The 21173-nt window shown below is 58.1% G+C and overlaps 7 protein-coding genes across 7 annotated transcripts; 3 read left to right on the top strand and 4 right to left on the bottom strand.

Moving 5' to 3' along the window:
• Positions 1 to 631: 631 nt before the first annotated feature.
• BKCO1_1800020 (transient receptor potential ion channel) lies at positions 632 to 3593 on the top strand (the record flags this gene model as incomplete). The annotated part of the gene is made up of 3 exons (XM_020271795.1): positions 632 to 923; positions 973 to 1131; positions 1180 to 3593. 3 exons carry the CDS (start codon positions 632 to 634, stop codon positions 3591 to 3593), a joined length of 2865 nt encoding a protein of 954 aa, XP_020131453.1.
• Positions 3594 to 6554: 2961 nt separating this feature from the next.
• Positions 6555 to 8445, bottom strand: BKCO1_1800019 (aldehyde-activating protein; the record flags this gene model as incomplete). Its single annotated transcript, XM_020271793.1, has 4 exons — positions 6555 to 6805; positions 6891 to 7930; positions 8009 to 8067; positions 8125 to 8445. The coding sequence occupies 4 exons, from the start codon at positions 8443 to 8445 to the stop codon at positions 6555 to 6557; spliced, it is 1671 nt and encodes a 556-aa protein (XP_020131531.1).
• A 241-nt stretch (positions 8446 to 8686) lies between these two features.
• Positions 8687 to 9541, bottom strand: BKCO1_1800018 (uncharacterized protein; the record flags this gene model as incomplete). Its single annotated transcript, XM_020271792.1, has 1 exon — positions 8687 to 9541. One exon carries the CDS (start codon positions 9539 to 9541, stop codon positions 8687 to 8689), a length of 855 nt encoding a protein of 284 aa, XP_020131532.1.
• Positions 9542 to 12793: 3252 nt separating this feature from the next.
• Positions 12794 to 13600, bottom strand: BKCO1_1800017 (competence damage-inducible protein; the record flags this gene model as incomplete). The annotated part of the gene is made up of 4 exons (XM_020271791.1): positions 12794 to 12981; positions 13044 to 13224; positions 13305 to 13379; positions 13487 to 13600. 4 exons carry the CDS (start codon positions 13598 to 13600, stop codon positions 12794 to 12796), a joined length of 558 nt encoding a protein of 185 aa, XP_020131525.1.
• A 2941-nt stretch (positions 13601 to 16541) lies between these two features.
• On the top strand, positions 16542 to 17875 carry BKCO1_1800016 (uncharacterized protein; the record flags this gene model as incomplete). Its single annotated transcript, XM_020271790.1, has 2 exons — positions 16542 to 17416; positions 17479 to 17875. The coding sequence occupies 2 exons, from the start codon at positions 16542 to 16544 to the stop codon at positions 17873 to 17875; spliced, it is 1272 nt and encodes a 423-aa protein (XP_020131526.1).
• Positions 17876 to 18201: 326 nt separating this feature from the next.
• On the bottom strand, positions 18202 to 19158 carry BKCO1_1800015 (acyl-protein thioesterase 1; the record flags this gene model as incomplete). Its single annotated transcript, XM_020271784.1, has 4 exons — positions 18202 to 18310; positions 18361 to 18547; positions 18601 to 18941; positions 19076 to 19158. The coding sequence occupies 4 exons, from the start codon at positions 19156 to 19158 to the stop codon at positions 18202 to 18204; spliced, it is 720 nt and encodes a 239-aa protein (XP_020131523.1).
• A 442-nt stretch (positions 19159 to 19600) lies between these two features.
• BKCO1_1800014 (uncharacterized protein) lies at positions 19601 to 21163 on the top strand (the record flags this gene model as incomplete). The annotated part of the gene is made up of 1 exon (XM_020271773.1): positions 19601 to 21163. One exon carries the CDS (start codon positions 19601 to 19603, stop codon positions 21161 to 21163), a length of 1563 nt encoding a protein of 520 aa, XP_020131524.1.
• Positions 21164 to 21173: the final 10 nt, after the last annotated feature.

The raw sequence follows: 21173 nt of genomic DNA, 5'->3' as shown, positions 1-21173 counted from the left end.
CGGCGCGTCCAGCGTCTCGCCGTGTCGCCCTTCTCCCCCCGGCTTCTGCTGACAGGGTGCTTCGCGCAGGGGAGCCGCTGTGCCGCCCACTTTTCCGCCGCTCCAGAGCCGGGATTCGTTCCTGCCGCGACTTCCATTCCGCACCTTCCCGCGCCTATCGTTGCGCGATTGCGCCGGCCATAGGTATCGCCCTCACCGCAAGAGCCCCAGCCCGGCGTGAAGCGCCCGTCCGAGCGTGCTCCAGAGCCGCCGGCGCTGAACCATTCAAGAACCCGCCGCCCTGCTCACCGCACGCCTCAAAGGAAAGCGCACCACTGCCCGACCCGGTGCTGCACCAAGACAACTCTCACGCCCCGGCCTGGACGCCGTAACCCGCGCAACCATCACGGACCACGACCCTCCGCGTGCCTACGCGCTGCCGCTCCCCCGCGTCCCGCTCTCGTTCCTCTGGTCACCGCGTTGTCCAGCTCACCCTGCACCGCAAAAGTGTTCCTTGGTCCCTCGCGTTAGTCGCCAGCCCGCCCCGAGTGGCTGGGTACGAGTCTGGGCACGAACTACTTGTGCCGTTTCCCGACTCTCACCTTCAGCCCTTATGCGCCCATCCTGAATCTTCCAAACTCTCGCCGACACCATGGAGATGCGGTCGCCATGGCTGGCGCTGCTCGCCTTCCTTTCCCTTTTCCAGCTCGCCCTCTCTCAGACCGTACTTGACGGCGTTACCTATGTCGATGCTACCATCGATGGCGAGACCGTCCTGGTCAGGGACAATCGCCGACCCTCACTGTACACGTCGAACTTTGGAGACTGCATGGGCGACAGCAGCATCAATGTCACTCGCTTCGACGCCGCCTTCTACAAGGACAACATGACCGTGCTTTTCCATTTGGCAGGCGATACCAACATAGAGAGCGAAGGGCTGATGAGTATGTAGATTGCCCGGTCGTCAATGGCCTGAGAAGCTGATTGTTGCAGTGTACATCGCCGTCTACGCCTATGGCGAAAGCCAATTCGAGCTCATTTTCAACCCTTGCAACGCCAACATCGACAGTCTTTGTCCTGTACAAAGCAACGTCTCGATCGAAGCCAGCGGAATCATCCCAGTGGCAGAGTCTGACGTCCAGAATATCCCCAGTGAGTCGGTCGACACACGCTTGCAGCACGGTGACTGATACGGAACAGGCATTGCATACACAATTCCGGATTTCGAGGGCCAAGCAATCCTCCGCATCTTTGCGAACTCCACGCAGCAGCTGATTGGCTGTTACTCCGCAGTCATCACGAACGGCTCCACCTTCTCCCATCCGTATGCAGTTGGGTCAATCCTGGGCATATTCGCGTTCATTGCCTTAGTTGCATCCTTCGCTACTGCCATATACGGAAGTGATGTGCCGGCAATGCGCAAGCACTACGCACACTCAATGTCCGTCTTTGTGGTCTTTGCTGTTCTGCAGCATATCTTCTTTACTGGAGCATTGTCCATGAACTGGCCGAGTGTGCTCGTGGCATTCTGGAGCAACTACGCATGGTCCGGTGGTCTTATCTACACTGAAGCTATGCAAAACTCCATCAACAACTTCATCGGCTCAAACATGGGCAATACCTCGGCCGTAGGTGCAGCTAGCGCCGATTCGGACAACAGCAACATTGGCGGCGGCTACGACATCTCCTTGATCTACCGGAGAGCCATCAAAAGGACCGTCAAGAAGGCCGCCAAGAAGGCCGCCATGCACCTGTGGAGAAAAGACATTTTTGATCACCACTCACCTCGGCTCGAGAGAGCCCTTGCTAAGCGCGCGCTCGTGGACAACAACAACGGTTATTCTTGGTATGGTGATCCTGTCAAGCCCGGTCTTCCTCTACCTGGAAATTACTCAGGATTCGCTGGGACGTTGGCCGAAGAGGAAATACCAGCTTCCAACGCCTTCATGACCGGTTTCCTCTGGTTTCTCATCCTGCTGGTAATCGTCTCAGCCTCCGTTGTGGCATTCAAATGGCTCATCGAGGGCCTTATTCGCATCAAGGCCGTCAAAAGGGATCGTCTCACTTACTTCAGGTCTCATTGGATTGGATTCACGGCGCTAGCTGCTCTGAGAACGCTATTCATCGGCTTCTTCACCATGATCTTCCTAACTCTCTTCCAGTTTACTTACGAAGGCGGTCCCGGAGTCTTGGCTGTGGCTGCAATCGTATTCATAATCTTCCTATGCGGCATGTTCGGCGTTGCCGCATATGCTTGCTACTACCGGATAAGAGTTGGGAACTATGTCTCGCAGCCTGACCGTATCAATCTGGAACGCCGGAGAGTTCTTGGTTGCATCCCTTGGTTCCGCTTCTACCGAGCAAGTGCTCACCAGGATGATGAAGAGAAGGTCTACACTGGCAGCCTTCCTTTTTGGCGCATCTCTCACAACAGTCCTGAGACCCAAAAATCCGTGCACGAGGACGAAGAGTACACCAAGAAGTTTGGCTGGCTCGCCTCCCGGTTCAGACGTACCCGTTGGTGGTTCTTCACGTGCTGGCTCTTCTATGAGTTTGTCCGTGCCTGCTTCCTTGCTGGTGCATCAGGTCATCCGCTGGTCCAAGTTTTCGGTCTGCTAGTGGTGGAATTTCTGGCTTTCGTTGCAATCATCATCATGCGGCCGTTTGAGTCCCAGCGTCTAAACGCCCTGATGGTTTATCTTCTAGGCTTCAGCAAAGTCGCCACCGTTGCTCTCTCTGCGGCTTTCGACATCCGTTTTAACATCGCACGCATCCCGACGACCGTCATTGGTATTGTCATCATCGTTATTCAGGGAGTCCTGACTATCGTCCTCATGATTGCAATCATTGTGGGCGCCTGCTCCAGCTGGATGTCGGTGAAGCGTCACCGCGAGAAAGAGGTGTTCAAACCGCGGAATTGGAGGAATCTTCGAGACAAATACTTCGCGCACCTGGACAAGGCGATGAAGGACCTTCCGCCCGAACCTCCAGCACCTGTCATCCCACCACCCACTCCGGAGGAGCCCAAAGTAGGCTTCAATGTGTCTTCAGTGCGCCGAGTTGCCAAGATTGAGGACGAAGACGCTGATTTCCTTGCTGAAATTGGCAACGACCCTCGTGGATCCGAAATGTCAATCCAAGGAAATGCGAATGCCAGGATCAGTGAAGAGGGCACACGACCTCCGCCAGGGCCCAAACGGGCGCCAAGTATCATGAGCCAGGTGTCTTACACCAGCTTGCCACGCACAGCTCGTGTACACCGTGCCAGCTGGAGCTCGCGCGACTTCCTCGATATGGACCTCGATCAGGGACCCACGACCAGTGGCCATACGCGTACGAACAGTCTGGGTCACTCGCGCTCCACTAGTCACGGGCATGGGCGTTCACGTTCCCGAGCCAACAGCCTTGGTCGACAAAGATCCACCAGTCTTGGAAATGCAATGAGCTCCGAACGTATATCTCGCATGGGCACACCGACCGGGATCCCCGAGCTCCCGCAGCTGAACAGGCAGATTACGGAGCATCGCGAAGAGGGGGATTACCAGCAACCTCCTGACGGCACCACGTCAGTCCGACAGGAGCAGCATCCGCCCGGGCGCAACTCGACATCATAAAGGGCGAACGGCCGTTTCTTTTTCTCTGACGATATGACTTAACGATTGAAACGAAAAATAAAAAACCGTACAACTTATGCGCACGAATTTAGGAAAGGATGAGGAGTTTGTGGAAAACAGGTATTCATGGGAAGCGCATACTACACTGCGTTGGAGGCACATGACAGCCTCAGCTTTGACGCATTCAAGCATCTGCATATTCATTGGCGCAAGATTAGAGTCGGCCGGTTCCCACGAAGATGAACGTCGGCATAGTCCGTTCCTCGGTCCTGAGAGATGTTCATGATTTTTCTCCTCCAGTCATTTGGCTTGGTCTGTCAATGGTCGGGAGAACGTGGGTGGACGATGGCGGGCTGAATGCGATGGAAACGTGCAGCAGGAGAAGACTTTGACTTCTCTTTTCCTTAATCGGAGCGGGGGCGGAGTACGACAGGCTTCTCGTGATGGAAGACGTTTACCGAGGTGGAATCGTTGATCGATCAGCGGGAATTGTGAAGGGGCACAGAGGCATAGCCATTGCTTGCTTTGATGAATTTAATACTAAAGATGAGACGCGGGCAATGGACTGAAGGAACCCGGTAAAGTGATTGAAGGATGTGCGTTTCTCCGTTCGTCTTGCAGGAATCAAGTATGCAACCTGGAGGGTGATCGGTTCTTTTACTCTTTTCCATCGCAATGATGCTCGGAATGCATCATGCGGCGGTGCCGCTCGCCCCGACAACGGGCGGAATGCGTGCAAATTCTAACGGGTTGACGATCAAGTCGGGCACGCGGCCGAAGGAACGGCGTGAACGGGAGAGAAGAGCGAAGGTTGCGCAACAGACGGGTGGAGCTCTGACCGCTTGCAGGCCGGCAAGGACTCCACCGCCAAGCACCCTTTCTTTTCCTTCTGGACAGGAGACCTGCGACAAGGATTCCTTGCTGACGCACCGGGCGGGCTCTTTTGCGAAATGACGTCACGCCATCTGGTCTGGATGCTCACATCACGTACACAGTATTGGCTTACCTCCACACACAGGTACTACTTGCATCGGGGCGAGCGCAGGCGATGCACACTGGTGTTTCCCGCACGAATGGTTGGTCCAGACGGCGGCAGAGCGGCAAAACCGGCGGCGGCATGGAAAGCGCATGCGCCGGAAAGGGAAAATCCGCATCAGCCACGGGCCTTTGTCTCATCAACGATGGGGATCGAGTTCTGTGCGATCAACACCTGTGGCTGCAACCGATGGGCGGAGGCGAACACAAGAGCGCCACGACGCCACTCATGCAAGACGGGTGCCGTGTTTGGCCAAAGGCTGGGGGCGTCGTTTCCCGATGGGTGGAGATTGCGTCAAGGGTCGGGGTCAAAAGCAGGATTTGGGTGCTGCTTCTGGCGTCTGGACTGCGGCGCTTGCATGGATGATGCCTGGCCTGCTCCGCCCGGCTTCCCTGGCAACTGTGGCTGGTGCGCGGGAGAGAGATTCAACGACGAGAGAGAGGCCGGAGCGACGATGTCATGGGTCATGGGTTGCAGCCGCACACCCGTGCCCGCGCTTTGCGCCTCGCACAAGATCCCAGATTGTAATTGCGCGCCCGGGGCGGGAAGTGGAGGCGGGCGATGAGCTTATCTGGATTCGGCGCGCGTGCAGTGCGGTATCTGCGCGGCCGTCATTTCCGACCTGTACCTACGGGGCGCGGCACCGGGGCCCTGTTTGCGTGCGACGTCATCGCTATGCTGCCCGTTGCTTCTGGCCTTTCTTGCATGCTTTGGAAGGCGCGGCAACCAGGCATCGCCGTTAAAAGGGCCTCGCCGTGCTGCTCTTCTTCACCTCTCCAGCTCCACACATTCCAATCAACAGCAACCACAACACAAACAACCACTCTCCACGCCTGAACCCTCCACCACAACATCCACATCCAACCTTCACCATGGGCGCTGTCGTGTCCTGCGTACGTCTCACCAACCAAAAGCTCCCCCACCTCCCCCAACCAGCCTCACTAACGCTTTTTTCTCCAACAGATCAAGTCGGTCTTCCAGGCCATCGGCGCGGCCCTCATGGCCGTCGTCAACGGCATTGCTGCCGTCATCAAGGCCATCATCAACGGCATCGTCGCCGTCTTCGACATCATCATCGGATGCCTGACCTGCAACCGCATGGGCGGTCGCCGGCGCCGCATGACAACTAGCCATGTATAGCCGTGAGGTGTGAGGAAAACAGCCAACGAAGGACCGCCTGAACGTTCTCGCCTCTTTTCACCGCCGTTTGAACAATCCGCTTCCCGAGCGACTTTGAGTCACGTCACGACCCTCCATCGGCATGAACCTTTTTGCGCCAACAAACGAGAACGAGCATGGACGGTCCGGCCTCACACCTCGTGTCAGTCTATTCCGCTCGATCTCCGACCGGTTCGATTATCCGAAGTGTATTATCAGCTTTTTTTTTTTTTCCTTTTCGAGTCACGAGGTTTCAGTTACTTTGCATGGTGGGAAGTTGAGAGGGGGGATGATGGCGAAGAAGAGGCTGTGTGGATGGTTGCGAGACGAAGATACCCTCAATACCCCGTGTTCTTCATTCTTCAATGCGGTAGCATCGGAGTTTTTCTTTACTCTGCTCTTGCTCGCTCAGTCTTGCATGGGCATCGTCGGTGGAAAGTAGCTTAAGTCTACGATAATGATTACGAGTTCATGAATTTTTTCGACCCTGTGATATCCATAATTTGCAGTTTACAACGTGTGTACGTCTTCTCATTCGTCTAGACAATGTTGTTTCTACAGTGCGCACGCGAGGGCATCCTTTCTCTATAGCAGACCAGGCGCATATGTGAATGACCCTTCCAGGATGCCTCTGCCAAAGGCGTGCGGGTTTTGACATGCGCTCGGCTATTGCAACGATGATTCCCTTCTCTTAACGAATGGAGGGAGGCAGTATTCTTCTCATGATTGCCTTGTAACAGAAACCTGATCCACATGAACACCCACCCTCACCGTGGCACCACCGCCTTCGCCTTCACACACACCCTCCCCTGCACCGCCTGCAGCGTCCCGCTCCACTCCTCGCCTCCATCTACCGGCCTCTCTTCACTTGGCACGGGACGCTTCGTCATGTCTTTCTGAGGCGGCAACTCGGTGCTCGGGGCAGGCGCGGGCGGCGCCGGGGCGGCCTTGAGCACGAAGAAGTTGCTCGCCATGGTCGGTGCGAGATAAGTCAGGGACAGCTGGGCGGGGCTGGGTGCTGTTTGCAACACATATACACGTCAGCTCCCACAAGAAAGCAAAAGAGGCGCGAAGAAACCACGGCGCGCAAGATTCTTACTCACCTCCAAACGCCTCGCAAAACGCCGTCGCCAACGCGCCGCCGTGCGCGACGCCGGGCCAGCCCGTCAGCCCGCCGCCGACCCAGAAGACCGTGACCGACTCGCGCGTGGCGCGGTTGACCCACCGCCGCGCGGGGCCGAAGCCCTTCATCGCGGCCAGCGTCTGCGCCACCATGTGCTTCTCGTCTCCCATGAAGACAACAGCGTGCTGCTCTTCATCTTTCGTGCCGCTTCCCCATCCGCCGAACCAACCTCCCTTTGACTTCTGCCGCCCTTCCCCCTCCATCACCACCCCGCCATCCCTCCCGCTATCCCTCCCGCTCCCGCTCCCGCTCCCACCTCCTCCCAGCACCGCCGCCACCGCCGCCGCCGCCGACACACCCACCCCCCACGGCTCCACCTCCACCCACCCATCCCCATCCCCATCAGCCCCCCGCCCCCCGCCGTGTGTCGCTGTCATTGTCGTCGTCGTCGTCGTCTTCCCCTCCATCTCGCGCACGACGGGCAGGCGGTCCAGCTCCTCGCGCAGCTTTGCCGACAGCGCGGCGTCCATTTCGGTGCCGGCGTCGGGCAGCGGTGGCGGGGCGACGGCGAAGCGCACGATGTTGCCGGCGACGAGGCCGGCGCCGAGGAAGAGGGTGGCGTAGATGAGGGGCCGGAGGGAGCGGCGGGGCTGCTTTGGTGGTGGGGGTGGTGGTGCTTGTTGTTGTTGTTGTTGTTGTTGTTGTTGTTGTTGTTGTTGTTGTTGTTGTTGTTGTTGTTGCTGTTGCTGCTGTTGCGGGGGTGGCGCGGCGGGGTTGGAGTCGGAGGGGGCGGGCGCGGGCGCGGGCTTCGAGGACGGTGGTGGTGGTGGAGGCGCGGTCGTGGAGGTGGAGGAGAAGCGTGGTGGTGGTGGTGTTGTCGTTGTCGCCGAGAGCGGGCGCGGTCGCGGTCGCGAGCGAGGGGACGGGCGCGCCAGAGAGGAGAGGGTGCGAGAAGCGCCATTGGGGGCGCGGCGTATTGGTATCATGGTGGCTGAGGGGTTGGATTGAGGTTGTTTGGAGCTATGGTACCAAGAAAATCGCGGAGGTGCACGGCTGCCCGCACACACGGCTTAAAGTACGCTAAGGGCTACACCGCACTTGCATCCACCCTTGTTCAGCACCAGCTTGTCCATGTCGAAGTCGTCAAGCATGCGGACCTGCGGTGCGTTAGTTTAGCAGGCGGCAGCTTCGTACAATAAGTCGGCGGCACATACATTCACGCCGACCAGGGCCGGGCCCTTTCCTGGGATGACGTCGATCAGGACACTGCTGCCGCAAGTCTTGCAGAACTTGTGCCACGACCTCTCCAGGCCGAACGTGTAGGCCGCCAGCGCGTCGGGCGGCGTGTGGAGCTCGAAGTCCTTCTTTTGGGAGTACACGACGACATAGCCGTTACGCGTGCAGATGGAGCAGTTGCAGCTGTTGGCCGGGTATTTGGAGAGCGGCGGCGAGAGCTTGAAGCTGAAGCGGACCGCTCCGCAGTGGCAGTGTCCGCTGTGCTCCGACCACTCGTCTGTGGGCTCCGGGAAACCCATGGCGTGGTGGGTGTGGGAAAGTGGTGAATCGATCACTGCCCAACTGCCATGAGGGAATGCAAGAGCCGTCTTCACGCGTCCCCCCCGCAATCTCACCTGTTTGCTTCCCTTATCACGATACAACTGACTCACATTGCATTTGCCCACGCCTTCCAAAACCGGCATAATCCATCGCAGCCACAAAACCCCACCTCGCCAACCGCCAAAGGAGAACAGAAACGCCACACAACCACCTCCACTACTAGTCGCACCCAGCCACAACAACACTCTTAACAAAAACCGTCACATCCTCATTCCCGTCGAAATCCCCCTCCTCCACCACAATCCTGCACCTCACGCCCCGTCTCCCTTCTCCACCACCGCCCCCACCACCACCATCATCAAACACCGTCCCCCACCGCGCCCACGCCCCCCTCTCCACCGGCACCGGCACCTGCCTCTCAACCAACTCCTCCACCACCTCCTCCCCGCCACCAGAATCGTAATAATACTCGCACCCCACCCGCGCCGGCGGCTCCTCCCGACTCGCCCTCAACTCGATGCCGAAATACAACTTACTCCCACCACCAGCGCCGCCGCCGCCGTTGCTTTCAAAGTCCTGCGCCAGCGTGACTTGGCGCCTCTCCGGCGCGCGGACGTTGGCGTAGAAAGCGTTGGCTGTGCCGTCGTCGCCGTCGTCGTTGTTGGCGTCGAACGACGACGACGACGTGCTGGGGACGGAGTCGATGCCGTAGCTGGGCCATTTGCCGGGGAGGAAGGAGAAATTGCCGGTGATGGTCCAACCGGCGCCGTCGGCGAGGGCGAAGGCGCCGTTGGTGAGGAGGTTGGTGTTTGTGGCCGAGGGGTGCGTGCAGGCGGTGGTTGTGTTTGGGGAGGAGGAGGGGGATGGTGTGGGTAGGAGCGATTGGGTAGAGGAGGCGGAGTGGGTTGCGGAAGGCGTGAGGGGGTAGAGGGGAGAAATGGCCGGAGGGGTTCCGTATGGTGTGTTACGAGAGCGATCCGGAGAGATAGTAGAAGGCTGGTTGTTACGCTCGGGTTCGATGCCGAGTGCGTCGGCGAGCGCGAGGAGGCCGGTGAAAGGGTGAAGTAGGCGCATCTTTTGAAACCAGGTTCGAGTTCTGTCTTTTTGGAGAGAATTGGGCAGTGGCTTTTTTGATTCTATTAACTATCCTTCTTGTTCGTCCGGTGCGGGGCTTAGGAAGTAGCCTTGACAAGCCTCTCAAGGGATGTTTTGGCTGCTCAGGAGGGTACACTAAGGTTTCATCCGCTCCTGTACAAGCACCGTACCATCACATCTGACCATTAACGCTCGAGTCCTGGTTTGATCAATCTTGCCTGGTAACTACATCTACCCACCGGCATGGGGGGCGTCGGATGTTGGGGTTTGAAGTGCCTCACTGTGTCATTGTTCGGCAAGCCAGCAACACGGGGTCGATACACGCGTCTGCTCATAACGTCGAGATGCGGTACGCGATACCTTGCTGTCCCAAAAAAGAAATCAGGGGTTGCGATAGACTGAAAACGGAAGCAATATCCCTTGATTACGCGATAGAAGACTGCCGCAGATGGATTTCCAACCTTGGCATCGTGCGGGATAATAAGTAGAAGCACCGTGAAAAAGTCAAGACATACGTGCAAGGCTCATGAAGGGAATGCATGGACAGCGTCCATAGTTTCTTTCACTAAGGAAGTCCCATTAACCTGGAATTGACAAGCATGAGCGTCCCAAACGACATGCCAACGCCAACGCACTCCGCGGTTGGGGATCAGCAGCGTAAATCTTCCGAAGTGATTTTGGGGTAATCGTTTATGGCTGATTGGTGCCTGACTGCTGGAGAAAAAGATAAGATCCGGGGGCATTGGAGGCGTTGTAGGATGCTAAAGGAGGCAAGGCGCCAAGAAAAGGCAACTTCAACCGTCAGCAATCAATCGACAGCCCGATTTTGGAGCCAAATTAGCGCCACGTTAGCCTAGTATCAGCTTGTTGGTTGGCCTTCTCTCCAGACCCACTGACGGTCCACGACGCTAAGCTGTCTGCATCAAAGCGTTCATGGGAAATCTCAGGGACAATCAAAGGGATCATGTCAACTGCAGTGTACACACTAACAGCATCAGATCGCCATTAAGCGGAGGGTCATGACTCGATCGACCCTGTTGATTCGCTAGCCAGTGCGCAAAAAGACAGGAATTGCGTACACAGGGCGTACGCACACTGTCCTCTCTGAACAGTGCCTCGAGGTGGGGATCGTTTGGTTCTTCAGGGGACGAAATTGCGTCAGTATAGAGACAGCGGAAGCATCGAGGGATCTGCCGTATGGGTCGTTTCGTGATGATGATAGTCGCGGCTTGGAGATCAGAGATCCTGGGTAAATTGTCCGTCGAAGTCTACGCAGTCCTGTTTTACTGGTCCGGGGTAGAAGTTTGGAAATGAGAGTAGTGTATGGAATGTATCTTGGGGCATGTTGATCACTAAACTCCAAACGCTCTGCTCGAGATGAACACTCCACAGCATAGTCATGCTTCATGTGGATGTTTTGTCTTGAACAGTCAAGTCCAACGGAGAAACTGATCGGGGAATTGACGGGGCGGCAGAGTGGATGCCGCTTCCGTCGGATGAAAAAGACGACAGCCAGCAGCTGAGGTGGGCCTTTGTTCTAGGTATATCTTGGACCCTCTCCAGGCGTTGTTCCACAATTACTGTTGCCGTTTGCACATGGGTCGGCAATCTCCATGGCGAAGTGGCGGATCATGAGAAAGTGCTAGACCGGACCGATAGGAGGGCGGCGAATTTTGAAACGCAGCGCATGAAGAACAGGCGGTAAGGCCTGAAGGGAGGTTAGTGATGTGGCCACAGCCCATTGGAAAAGAAGGAGAAAAAAAAAAAAAAGTCAAAAAACGCACATCAAATCAGCCGGTACGGATCTCGGTGGGACTGGTGAGGACAGAGCTAATCGCAACCGGACATTCGCGTCGTTGCGGAGCATGCGACGGATGCAGCCTAGCACGTCCAGCGCGCGCGAACGTTTGGTTTTTATATTGCAGCTGCAGCGGAAGACGACGAACACTTGGTCCCTACGTCAGTGCGGTTCGTTGCAAGCGCATAGACGCGGCGCGCGCACACAGGCGCGAGCACGTCACCGGGCGTGGACCCTGCATCGCGGTTGAAGGCTGCACTGAATCAGCGGTGCCTGAGGCTATTTTCGTCGCGCGCGCGCCATCTCGTCGCCGTCGCAAAAGTCTGTTGCGCGATATTGCAGAGAGCAGCGGCGCCAGGTGAGGTTGGCGTGCGAGGCCAAGACTGGAGAAAGCATGCTGGGTAGGGACGGATCGACGTGGGGGCCAAGCTCGCCTTTGGGCGATCAAGCTTAGCGTCGGACCGAAGATCGGTAGGCGGGGCTCACGGGCTCATGGGCGAGAGAGCTGGCACCTGGGATGGATCAGCGGGCAGCTGGCGTTGAGCGATGTGGCCATGTGGCCATGTGCGATGGGCAGCGGCGACGGAGGGCGGTGGAGGATGTGAGGACGTGGTGGTTGCAACTTGCAAGCGACTGCAAGCGATTGGATGCGGCTCCTCGCGACTTCCCCGTCTTCTTCGGCAGCATGCCGTATCGTCCCCCGCCCCTGGCTCGCTGGTGGCTGGCGTGTACCTGAGTCGCACGCATCCATCCGACGCGTCCCCTCCCGAGTCCGAGACTCCGAGATCAGGATGCGACAAGCCGCGCTTCCTGCTGGTTGCAGATAGTGGGACGCCCCGATCTGGCCGTGCTTGCAGCGCCCGCTGACTCGACCAGAACCCCATCACCGCCGCGCCTGGGTGTGTGATACGCAGCCGTCAGCCAGCCATGGCGCCGCGCGCAATCTGCCCAACGGCTCGGCTGCGTCAGCGCCGCCGCCGACAAGCCTCTGCAGCCTCTGCATCTATCGCTCGGGGCATCATTGCCCCAGATCGGGAATTTGCTGCATCGGCGCCTGCCAGGTGCCAGCACGCTGCGGCAGATCCTGCCCTCGAGACGATCACTTCAGCAGCCCCACGCCCCGCCTGCAGAAGCCTGCGCGAAGGTTTCGGGAAGCCACGTCCGCTCGCCTGCCAGCTGCCCGAGTCAGGGTCGTTCATGCAAGGCTCACCAAGGTTCGTCACAGCATCCCGCACGCCTGGTTGGCTGCTGGGCGGGGCGCAGGCGGGAGCAGCGGGTGCGGGAAAAAGCAAGCATGAAACAAGCAAAAGTCTACTCGCATTACTACGGTACATATTGTCGTAAACAAGAGAGCAGGAGGTGTGGGGTATGGCGCAACGCGCGGTATCATGACAACAAGAACGGGAAAACCAGCACAACCGCGACTCCTTTGCTCAGCAGTTCAACCACCCCGAGAACCGGGCCATGTCCGCCGCTATCACGTCCTTGACCAGCCGTAATGCCTCGACCGCGAACCTGACCATGTTGGCGTCGCGGTCCACCAGCCCCGTCTCGATCTCGCGCTCGACGCAGCCCGATTGGGAAGCGACCGCCAGCGCGACGTAGCCCGCCTTCATGTTATCTATCGTGTGTCTTGCGTCAGTCCTTTGCACAAAATCCAGCGACTGTGGCCCGGACACGTACCAGTCTTGCCCCAATTCGAAGGGCCGGCCGACCCACTCTCGGCCACGGTGTAGGTCGAGCCCAGCTGCGCCCGCACATGCTCGGCGAGTCCGAGCACGCAGTGAATCGACGGGCCCGTAAAAGTATCAATCTGTTCCTGGGTCCAGCCACCGTACGTGAGGCGAGACTCGAGAGTGTAGAGCTGAGAGTTTCCAGGATCAGCTCATGGGCCCACAAAAATAGATGATTACGGGGGGGTTTTTATGCGCGGTTGTTACGTACCGTAAGGCCGCCTTTGTACACTGCGCTCGCACCGGGCACCGACAGGATCGCTGCCGAGATCAAACCACCTGCCGCCTGTCGATTGCGAACCAACAGCGCCACGACGTTAGCCACTAGTCCGCTTGCATTCGCATCGCCGCCCGACTCGAGCCGAGAGTCAGCTGTGAAGGTGCAAGGCTTACCGTCTCACCGCAAGAGATGGTCTCTCCTCTATCCTTGAGGAGGTCGACGACTTCATAGACAATCTCGCGGAGCTCCAGGGGAGGGAAGACGGCCTCGGGAACCTTGGAAGGCATCTTTGCTGTATGTGGCTTGGGATTCCAGAAACGGTGTGTCCGACAATAGGCACGCAAGTAGAGGATGCGCGGCTGGCGAGTGAGGTTGGGGTGAAGGGAGAGTCAGATGATGGTGGAGAGCACCGGACAAGAGGTTTGCAGCCGGGAATATATACAGTCGAACACCAAAGCACAAGCGACGAGACGCAAGCCCCCATCCAACTCCAATGACGCTAGTATTTGGGGAAAACCATCCGGCCCCTGGCCATATCTCCGCCATCTGAGGCCGCTAGTGCAGCCTTCCCGTCTTTTCCGATGGCTCCGCTAGCAAGCCATTCCCTTTAGCCTACCCAGGGAGCATCCCGGCCAATGACGGACGCCTCGGGCCAGGCCCAGCTGTGCTGACGGCCCGTCTACCGCGCCAGCTCTCTAACGGTTAGGGAAATAAAGAAGAGTGAGGCGTCGACAAACGACGCCCGGCCGTCAAAGACAGCAGGAAATTGGTCGCTCCCGGGCCCGTCGATTTTGGACTTTTAGTGCCGTGGTTTAGGACTGCGCAAGCCCGCAAATCCCAATTGCGGGGAAATGACAGTCTGCTCTTGATAGGACCGAGATGGCGGTAGGGTCCCTTTCTCGACAGCCCCAACCGGCGGTTCGATCCAGTCACCCACCCCCTCCGCCACGGAGCACAGCAGGGTCCAGCCTCAGCACTCCTTCCACCGATCAACGGGAGCGGGAGGTAGATGGCGATCAGATCGGAGGTTTTTGTGGAAGGGCGCGGGCGGGCCCCATTCGGCACCGCCCATGCTGGTTGTGGCAACGCTGGCAGCGAACTTCAGAATCTGATGGCTGTGCGCCGCCGGGGACGGGATGCCGTGTGCTGGAGTCGGCGAGCATGGCCTGCGCAATGGGCGACAATCTACGTGCGGCGACACCCCCTTGTCTCGCGTGTGACTGACTGGTTAAGTTAGGTGAGAAGATCGCTGCCGATCGTTGAGGATGTCTTGCATCTTGGCTCCAACGTCCAGCTTGTTTCGTGCCTGAGCCCCTGCTCTGCAGTTGGGCGCGCTACCTAGGCTGCATCTCCGTCACGCTCGAGGTGCTGCGCCGGCATGCTCGCCCAAGCCACAGCAGGCGCGTTGCTAGGGTATCCCTCAGCTGCCTTCACCCGTCTGCTGATTAGTTGTCAAGAGCTATCGACAGTTGATGACGAATCGGCGCGAAAGAAGCTCGGGTCCTCGGTTCAAGCCCCGGGTTCCCTCTAGCGCCAGGGAGCAGCAGCCCCGTCTCGCCCCAAGCGCCATCTTCGGTCGTCTGTCGTTGCGACGACTAGAGCACCACAGCGCAGGTCGTGGCTCTCCAAATCCACGCGTGGAATTGGGACGGGACGCGGGAAGATAGACGAGCCGTGTGTCGCGTGCAGAATGAGGCACAAGCTTCGAACGAACTATCGGCAGCCCGAGCTATTCGCCGGTGGTTGGAGTGGCTGAGCGGTGTATTGATCCTGACGCTTCCTCCTGCCGCACGCCTCCGTCTCAACCTTAACGCAGCGCAGCGATGCGAAGGAACGGCCGTACCTCATCAAGCGGTGGGCTGCTGGAAGAATGGAGAGCTGCCAAGGTTACGTAAGGATGGGACGCGAGGCGCAGGTGCTGGTCTCGACCCAGCGCGCCGGGCTGTGCATATCGTCGTCCTGCCGGAAGCCGCCGTGCCCAACCGCCCCATCATCCCATCCAGACGGCCAACGGCTGCTGTGGCGGCTTTCTAGCTCGACTCTCCTCGTGCGTTTCGCGGTGCGCGTACGTCGCTTCGGTAAGCTCCAGAGGCTCGCGGCTCTTGCCAACCGCACTTCCTCCTCTTCGTTGTCTTTATTGCTGCCTCTGTGCCAGAAGACGTTGGCCTGATTTGAAGCCGCGGCACGGCTGCAGCCGAGATAGGCTCCACTCCGTCCTTGAGGTCTCGTCAATCGTGTTTGTTGCAACAATGCGCGAGCGTCGCCTGGCTTCGCTGAGAGTACCTAGGCGAGTCAAACCCACCTCGTGATCGTGGGGTTGTCGATTGTTCCGTGTCGGAGAGTGCCGGGAGTGCATGCGGAGTCGTCTTCTGCAACTCGCAACCAATGACGGGCTCTACATGCACGAAGATGCGTAGGAGTTGTCCCTACCTATTCCCCTTCAGCCACCACCACGCCTTCCCGGTTTGTGCGCATGAGGTAAACCAAGCGGCTGGGTCGGGATTCCTTCGAATACCCTCGTCCCCGTAATCTTGCTTTCTCATCAATCACATGGAACTGCGAGGGAGACGCGGTTTGCTGCCAACCAGAAAAGGTACCTCAGCACCTCGGCCGAGCTTCCGTAGCCGGTGGTTAGCGTTGTGACGACACTGGGACTGTAGTTATAGTTGGCATGTGTCAGTCCCATCGATCATCAAAGCCTCGATCGTGCGCCGCGACCCTGGCTAAGATCCAAAGACGTGGCGAAGCGTCAAATGCGAATGGGGGTACCCCTAAGTCCACCACGCGCGAGGGCTGTGAAGGTGTGGAAGTCGCCGTGACGGAAACCGTCAAGGAGCTGCCAAAAGCAGTGGTATAACCCGTAAAGTCCCCGAGAGCTGAAGGAACTCTCCGACATCCTCACAGAACCCTCTTTCAAACCCGTCTGCCTGTTGCTGCTGCTTTGTTGGAGAAAGAGAATGCGGAGAGGGCCAGAGGCGGAAAACACGGCTTCCTTCTCCTGGGCGCCCTCCGCAACTGGCATAACCCACCCCTTGCTTCCCGTAAAACCCGCTTCGACGAGCGAAAGAGCCCCAGCGCACCTAGAACATGGCGGAGTCCCAGGGTCATTTGAGGCCAAAGGGCAGCAGGCGTGATGTCTGATGGACCAAGACCAACCTTGCCTTTCATTATCCCCCCGCTCGCAAGGCTGAACCTCCAGGGTCGCCCCCCAAGAGACGAAAGACGAGCATGTCATCGTTCTTGCAACGGCGACACAGCACCACCAGCAACGCGCAGCAGTCCTTTTCCTCGGCGGCTGAGACCCTCATGTCACACGAAAACATCCACCCCTTCGACGGCCTAATCATCCAAGCGCTGCCGGCGGACTGGGGGTTGAATTTCGTGCGCCAGCTCTGGGCTCCGTACACCAACAGCCCTGGCGCCACCGGCACGGAGAAAGCCCCCGTGACGACGAGGAAGCACTCCATCCTCTCCCTCGGCGGCAGCGCCAAAAGCGAGGACGAGCGCATCGCCCGCGAGCGCTTCTTCGAGTACTACCTGGACCAGTGCGAGTACTCGCTGCGCGACGGCGGCAAGTACGTCTCCGTCCGCACGCACCGCGACATCCTCGAGCTCGCCTCCCTGATCAAGGACCCCAGGAACACCCGCAAAGATGTGGCGCGCAAGTTACGCTCGCCGTTCGATGACGATGACATCAGCGAAACCTCGTCGTGCATCGCGCCCGACATGCCGGTGCCGACGAAGGAGCAGTATAACCCTCCTAGTGTCACCGAGGAGAGTATCCAGGGCTCCATCGACCTTGTCGCCCGGCTGCTCACCATGATCAACTTTGGCAAGCGCGATGTTGGCCTCGGCCCTCGCGGCCGATTGATGTGGATGCACGGCTCACTGAGCTTCTCGTGCAAGCAGTATTTTGACAAGAAACCCACCCTATCCATGAAAGCGGTGCAGCTCGAAAAGGTCTTCAACGCTCGCAACCTGCAGCGATTCACTGGCATGGAGATCGAGTGGACTGACAACCTTGCCGATCATCTGCGCATGTGCGAATTCGATAAGAAGATCCGGATCTTCCATCATGTAACTTTCCTGGAAAATCACAAATGGTCAGTGGCAACCCCATCATCACCACTCCCCACCACTCTGGTCTCGGTGCTGACGTCTGTAGTGGCATGCTGCCTCCTGAGCTCATAAACGAGACTTTGAAGACGATTGACCTGCTCTTCCCATCATCTGATCCCAAGGTACGGCTCTGGTACGAAAAACATCGACGTGAGCACGGCCTCGATCCATCGGCTGCGAAGCACGGATCTCTGAGGGCCGAAGACCGAATAATAGACAACTTCTACTACTGGAAAGACCGAATATGCATCTTGAAGCAGGAGTTCGACGAGGGAACCCCAAAGACATTTCGGCAGTGGTGGTGTGATAGAAGAAGCGGTCCGCAGTGGTACACGTTCTGGATCGCTATCGTGGTGCTGGTTCTCACGGTCTTTTTTGGTCTCATTCAATCCTTAGAAGGAGCCATGCAGGTCTATAAAGCATTTCAGCCAGACGATTCGTAAGCTGTCAATACTTCCTTGTAAGTAGACCAGACATGTGAAGGCGGCAGGCCGTACGAGAAATGAGAACTCCATTTGGGTATAGAGCCTGAGCAGTGCCCAGAACTTGGAAGTCATCTAGTCAAACAAAGTGCCAACCAAAGGTTACCTATGTCGTAGATAATCAGGAGAGAATCAGGTCTCTGAAATCAGAAGCAAAGCGTCGCAACCAAGGCAGCGATGCCCAAGCCTCGTTTCCTGCATGCGGCAAAGCAAAACAAGACCGACAGGAAGAGCACCGTCAGGGAGCCAATTGTGGATGCCGAGACCTGGCGTGGCGCTGCGAGTAGTCAGAGGCTGCCAGACGTCTCCTCCTTGTCGCCAAGAGGGGGGATCCTGCTTCTCAGGTACGCCTCGAGGTCCTCAATCTCTTCGGGGTCAGCCGAGTGAGGAAGTCCCCTGTTAACGTCAGCTTCCTAAACCCGCCAATGCGGTTACGCAAGCCTTACTGGTATGTCTTGAAATCGACCTTCCAGCCCCACTCTTGGAGCTTGCCGGCGGTCCTCTGGCCCCAGTCATACCGCACGACAGGGTCGGCATCGCCGTGGCCCATGAAGATGGGGGTATCCTTGTTCGGGTTGTCCTCGGGGACCATTTCACGAATCTTGTTCTGAAGCAGAAGATAGCAGCTCAGACCTGCGCGAACCCGTCAGCATCCGCGCGTCATGACGACAGCGTCAAGCACAAACCGAAGATTCCGCCCAGCTTGTTGGGGGAAGTGACCCCAGATAGAAGCGACATGGCCCCGCCCTGGGAGAAACCGCCGATAACGATACGGTTGCTGGGGATCCCTTTATCCATCTCCTGCTTGATCAGGCCGTGGAAGTATTCCATGCTGCGCTTGATGCCGGCCTCATCCTCGGAGCGCTGGTTGATGTCGGAAAGAGAGAGGATGTCGTACCACCCGGGCATGCGCATGCCCATGTTGATGGTGACGGGGATCGAGGGGGCGCTCGGGAAGATGAAGGAAACCTCGTCGAACTTGTTGCGGCGGCGCCAGTTCTCAGCGAGGAACATCCAGCCGGCACCGCTGTCGATCCGAGTTAGCACGGCGCCCCAGGAACATATGCATCATTGCTACCCGTCGGACTCGGATGGCTCAAGCGGGGTGTAGGGTGGAATGGCGGGGTATTGAGGCACAGGATGGAGGGTGGAGAGATATACCTATCGCCCAAGCCATGGGCAACAATAACGGTGGCGGTGTGCCGCTTAAGAGCGGGAACGACGAGCGGAGTAGGAATGGACATGGCGGGCCAAGATGTACTGGAACAGACCGAGGGAGAAAAGCAAAGAGCAGGCGCGTGGAGGTCGCGGTGTCACAGCGCTGGTGTCATGGTACCGCATGCACAGACCGCGAGAGAGACCCTGCATGACTCGCTGCGACCGATCATTGGCCCAAACCATAGACGTCATGATGGGCTTACCGCGCCTGCCTCCGGCCGGGCGCAGGTTGCGGCTTCTCAGTTCACTTTCGCTCCTCAGAACTCAGACTTCATTGCGCCATCATAACAATTGGCAGCCTTCACACTACATCGACGCCAATCTCTCACCACCCTGATCTGCCTGCTTTTCCGCTCGGTGCTGTTCCAGCAACGAGTGGCGTGTCGTTTTCAGGCTTCACAAGGCTGGAGCTTCAGAACTCTCGCAAGCCTTTCAGTCTTGACTTTCTCACCAGTGAGAAATCCAGCTATGACCACGCGAGCGACGCGGGCTTCGACCGCTCGTCAGACGAGGGCTGCGGCGAAGTCTGAGCCAGCACAGCTTTCCAGTCCGCCCGCTACTCCTGCGCCTTCTAAACGGAGTGCGTCCAAAAAGGGACCTCGAGCGGCTGTCGACCCGAAGACTGCAGCCAAAGCAACCAAGGACTCCGTGAAAGCTGAACCGATTACCCCCAACACCGGGCGCAAAAGGGCCAGAGCCACCGCGAAGAGAGAAGACGACATCAATGACTTGCCGCATGGACTCGGTGCCATTCCATCAGTCGATGATGATCCAGTCGAGGACGAAAAGCCTCCTGCCAAGAAACGCAAGGCCAAATCAGGTACTGAGCGCACGAACTTGAATGTTTCCAAGGCTCTCGAGGATGCAGCTCCCTTAGCCGAAAAGCTGGCCGAGGACGACAAAGCGGCTGTAAAGTCGACCAAAAAGAAGCCCGGCAAGGGCAAGAACAACAGCTACGGCCTGACTCCTGGACAAACGCCTTATCCTGACTACCCTCACCCTACACCCGAGGAATGCGAAGAAGTGACGCACCTGTTGTCGAAAGTACATGGCCATGTTCAAGCACCCAAGGAAGTGCCAGCGCCATCTCTTACTACCACTGGTTGTGGCGAGGTTCCCTCAGTGCTGGACGCATTGATCAGGACTCGTTTGAGTGCGGCAACCTCAAGCACCAACTCCTCCCGTGCGTTCCAAGGCTTAGTCAAGCGCTTCGGCATCATCGAAGAAGGCGTGGGCAAAGGAAGCGTAAACTGGAACGCCGTCCGAATGGCCGACACGAAAGCAGTCTTCGAAGCCATCAAGAGCGGCGGCCTCGCGGACGTCAAGAGTAAAGATATCAAGAAGATCCTCCAGATGGTCCACGACGAGAACCAGGCCCGGCACGATGCCCTCGTCAAGAACTCAGTCAACGACCCCGCCGGCGCCGAAAACGAGAGCGCGCAAGAACGCGAGCTCGAGGTCGCCCGCGCCGAGTCCAACATACTGTCTCTCGACCACCTGCACTCGCTCTCGTCCAACGACGAGATCATGACGCACCTCCTGCGCTACCCGGGCATCGGCGTCAAGACCGCCTCCTGCGTCCTGCTATTCTGCTTCCAGCGTCCCTCGTTCGCCGTGGACACCCACGTCTTCCGCCTCGCCAAGTGGCTTCAATGGGTCCCGCCGGATGTCAAGAACGTGACCCGCGACTCCACGTACGCGCACCTCGACGTCCGCATCCCTGACGAACTCAAGTACCCATTGCACGCGCTACTCATCCGCCATGGTAAAAGCTGCCCCCGGTGCCGGGCCATCACGGGCATCGCCAGCGAGGGTTGGGAGAAGGGTTGCCCGATCGATCACCTGGTCAAGAGGACAGGTGTGAGGAAGGGAGGCGGTGGATCAAAGGAGGCGACAACTACTCCGACCCGTAAACGCAAGTCGAAGAAGACGTACGTCTCCGAGGGAGAGGAAAGCGAGCTGAGCGATGTCGGCAGCAGCAGCGGCGATGAGGCGGTCAGTGAACCATCGGATTTAGAGGATGACGAATGATGATGCTTTA

Source organism: Diplodia corticola (assembly GCF_001883845.1).
Source record: "Diplodia corticola strain CBS 112549 chromosome Unknown scaffold18, whole genome shotgun sequence".
Lineage (NCBI taxonomy): Eukaryota > Fungi > Ascomycota > Dothideomycetes > Botryosphaeriales > Botryosphaeriaceae > Diplodia > Diplodia corticola.
The sequence above is the reverse complement of the archived record's forward strand: the minus strand, read 5'-3'. Positions and strand labels throughout refer to the sequence as shown.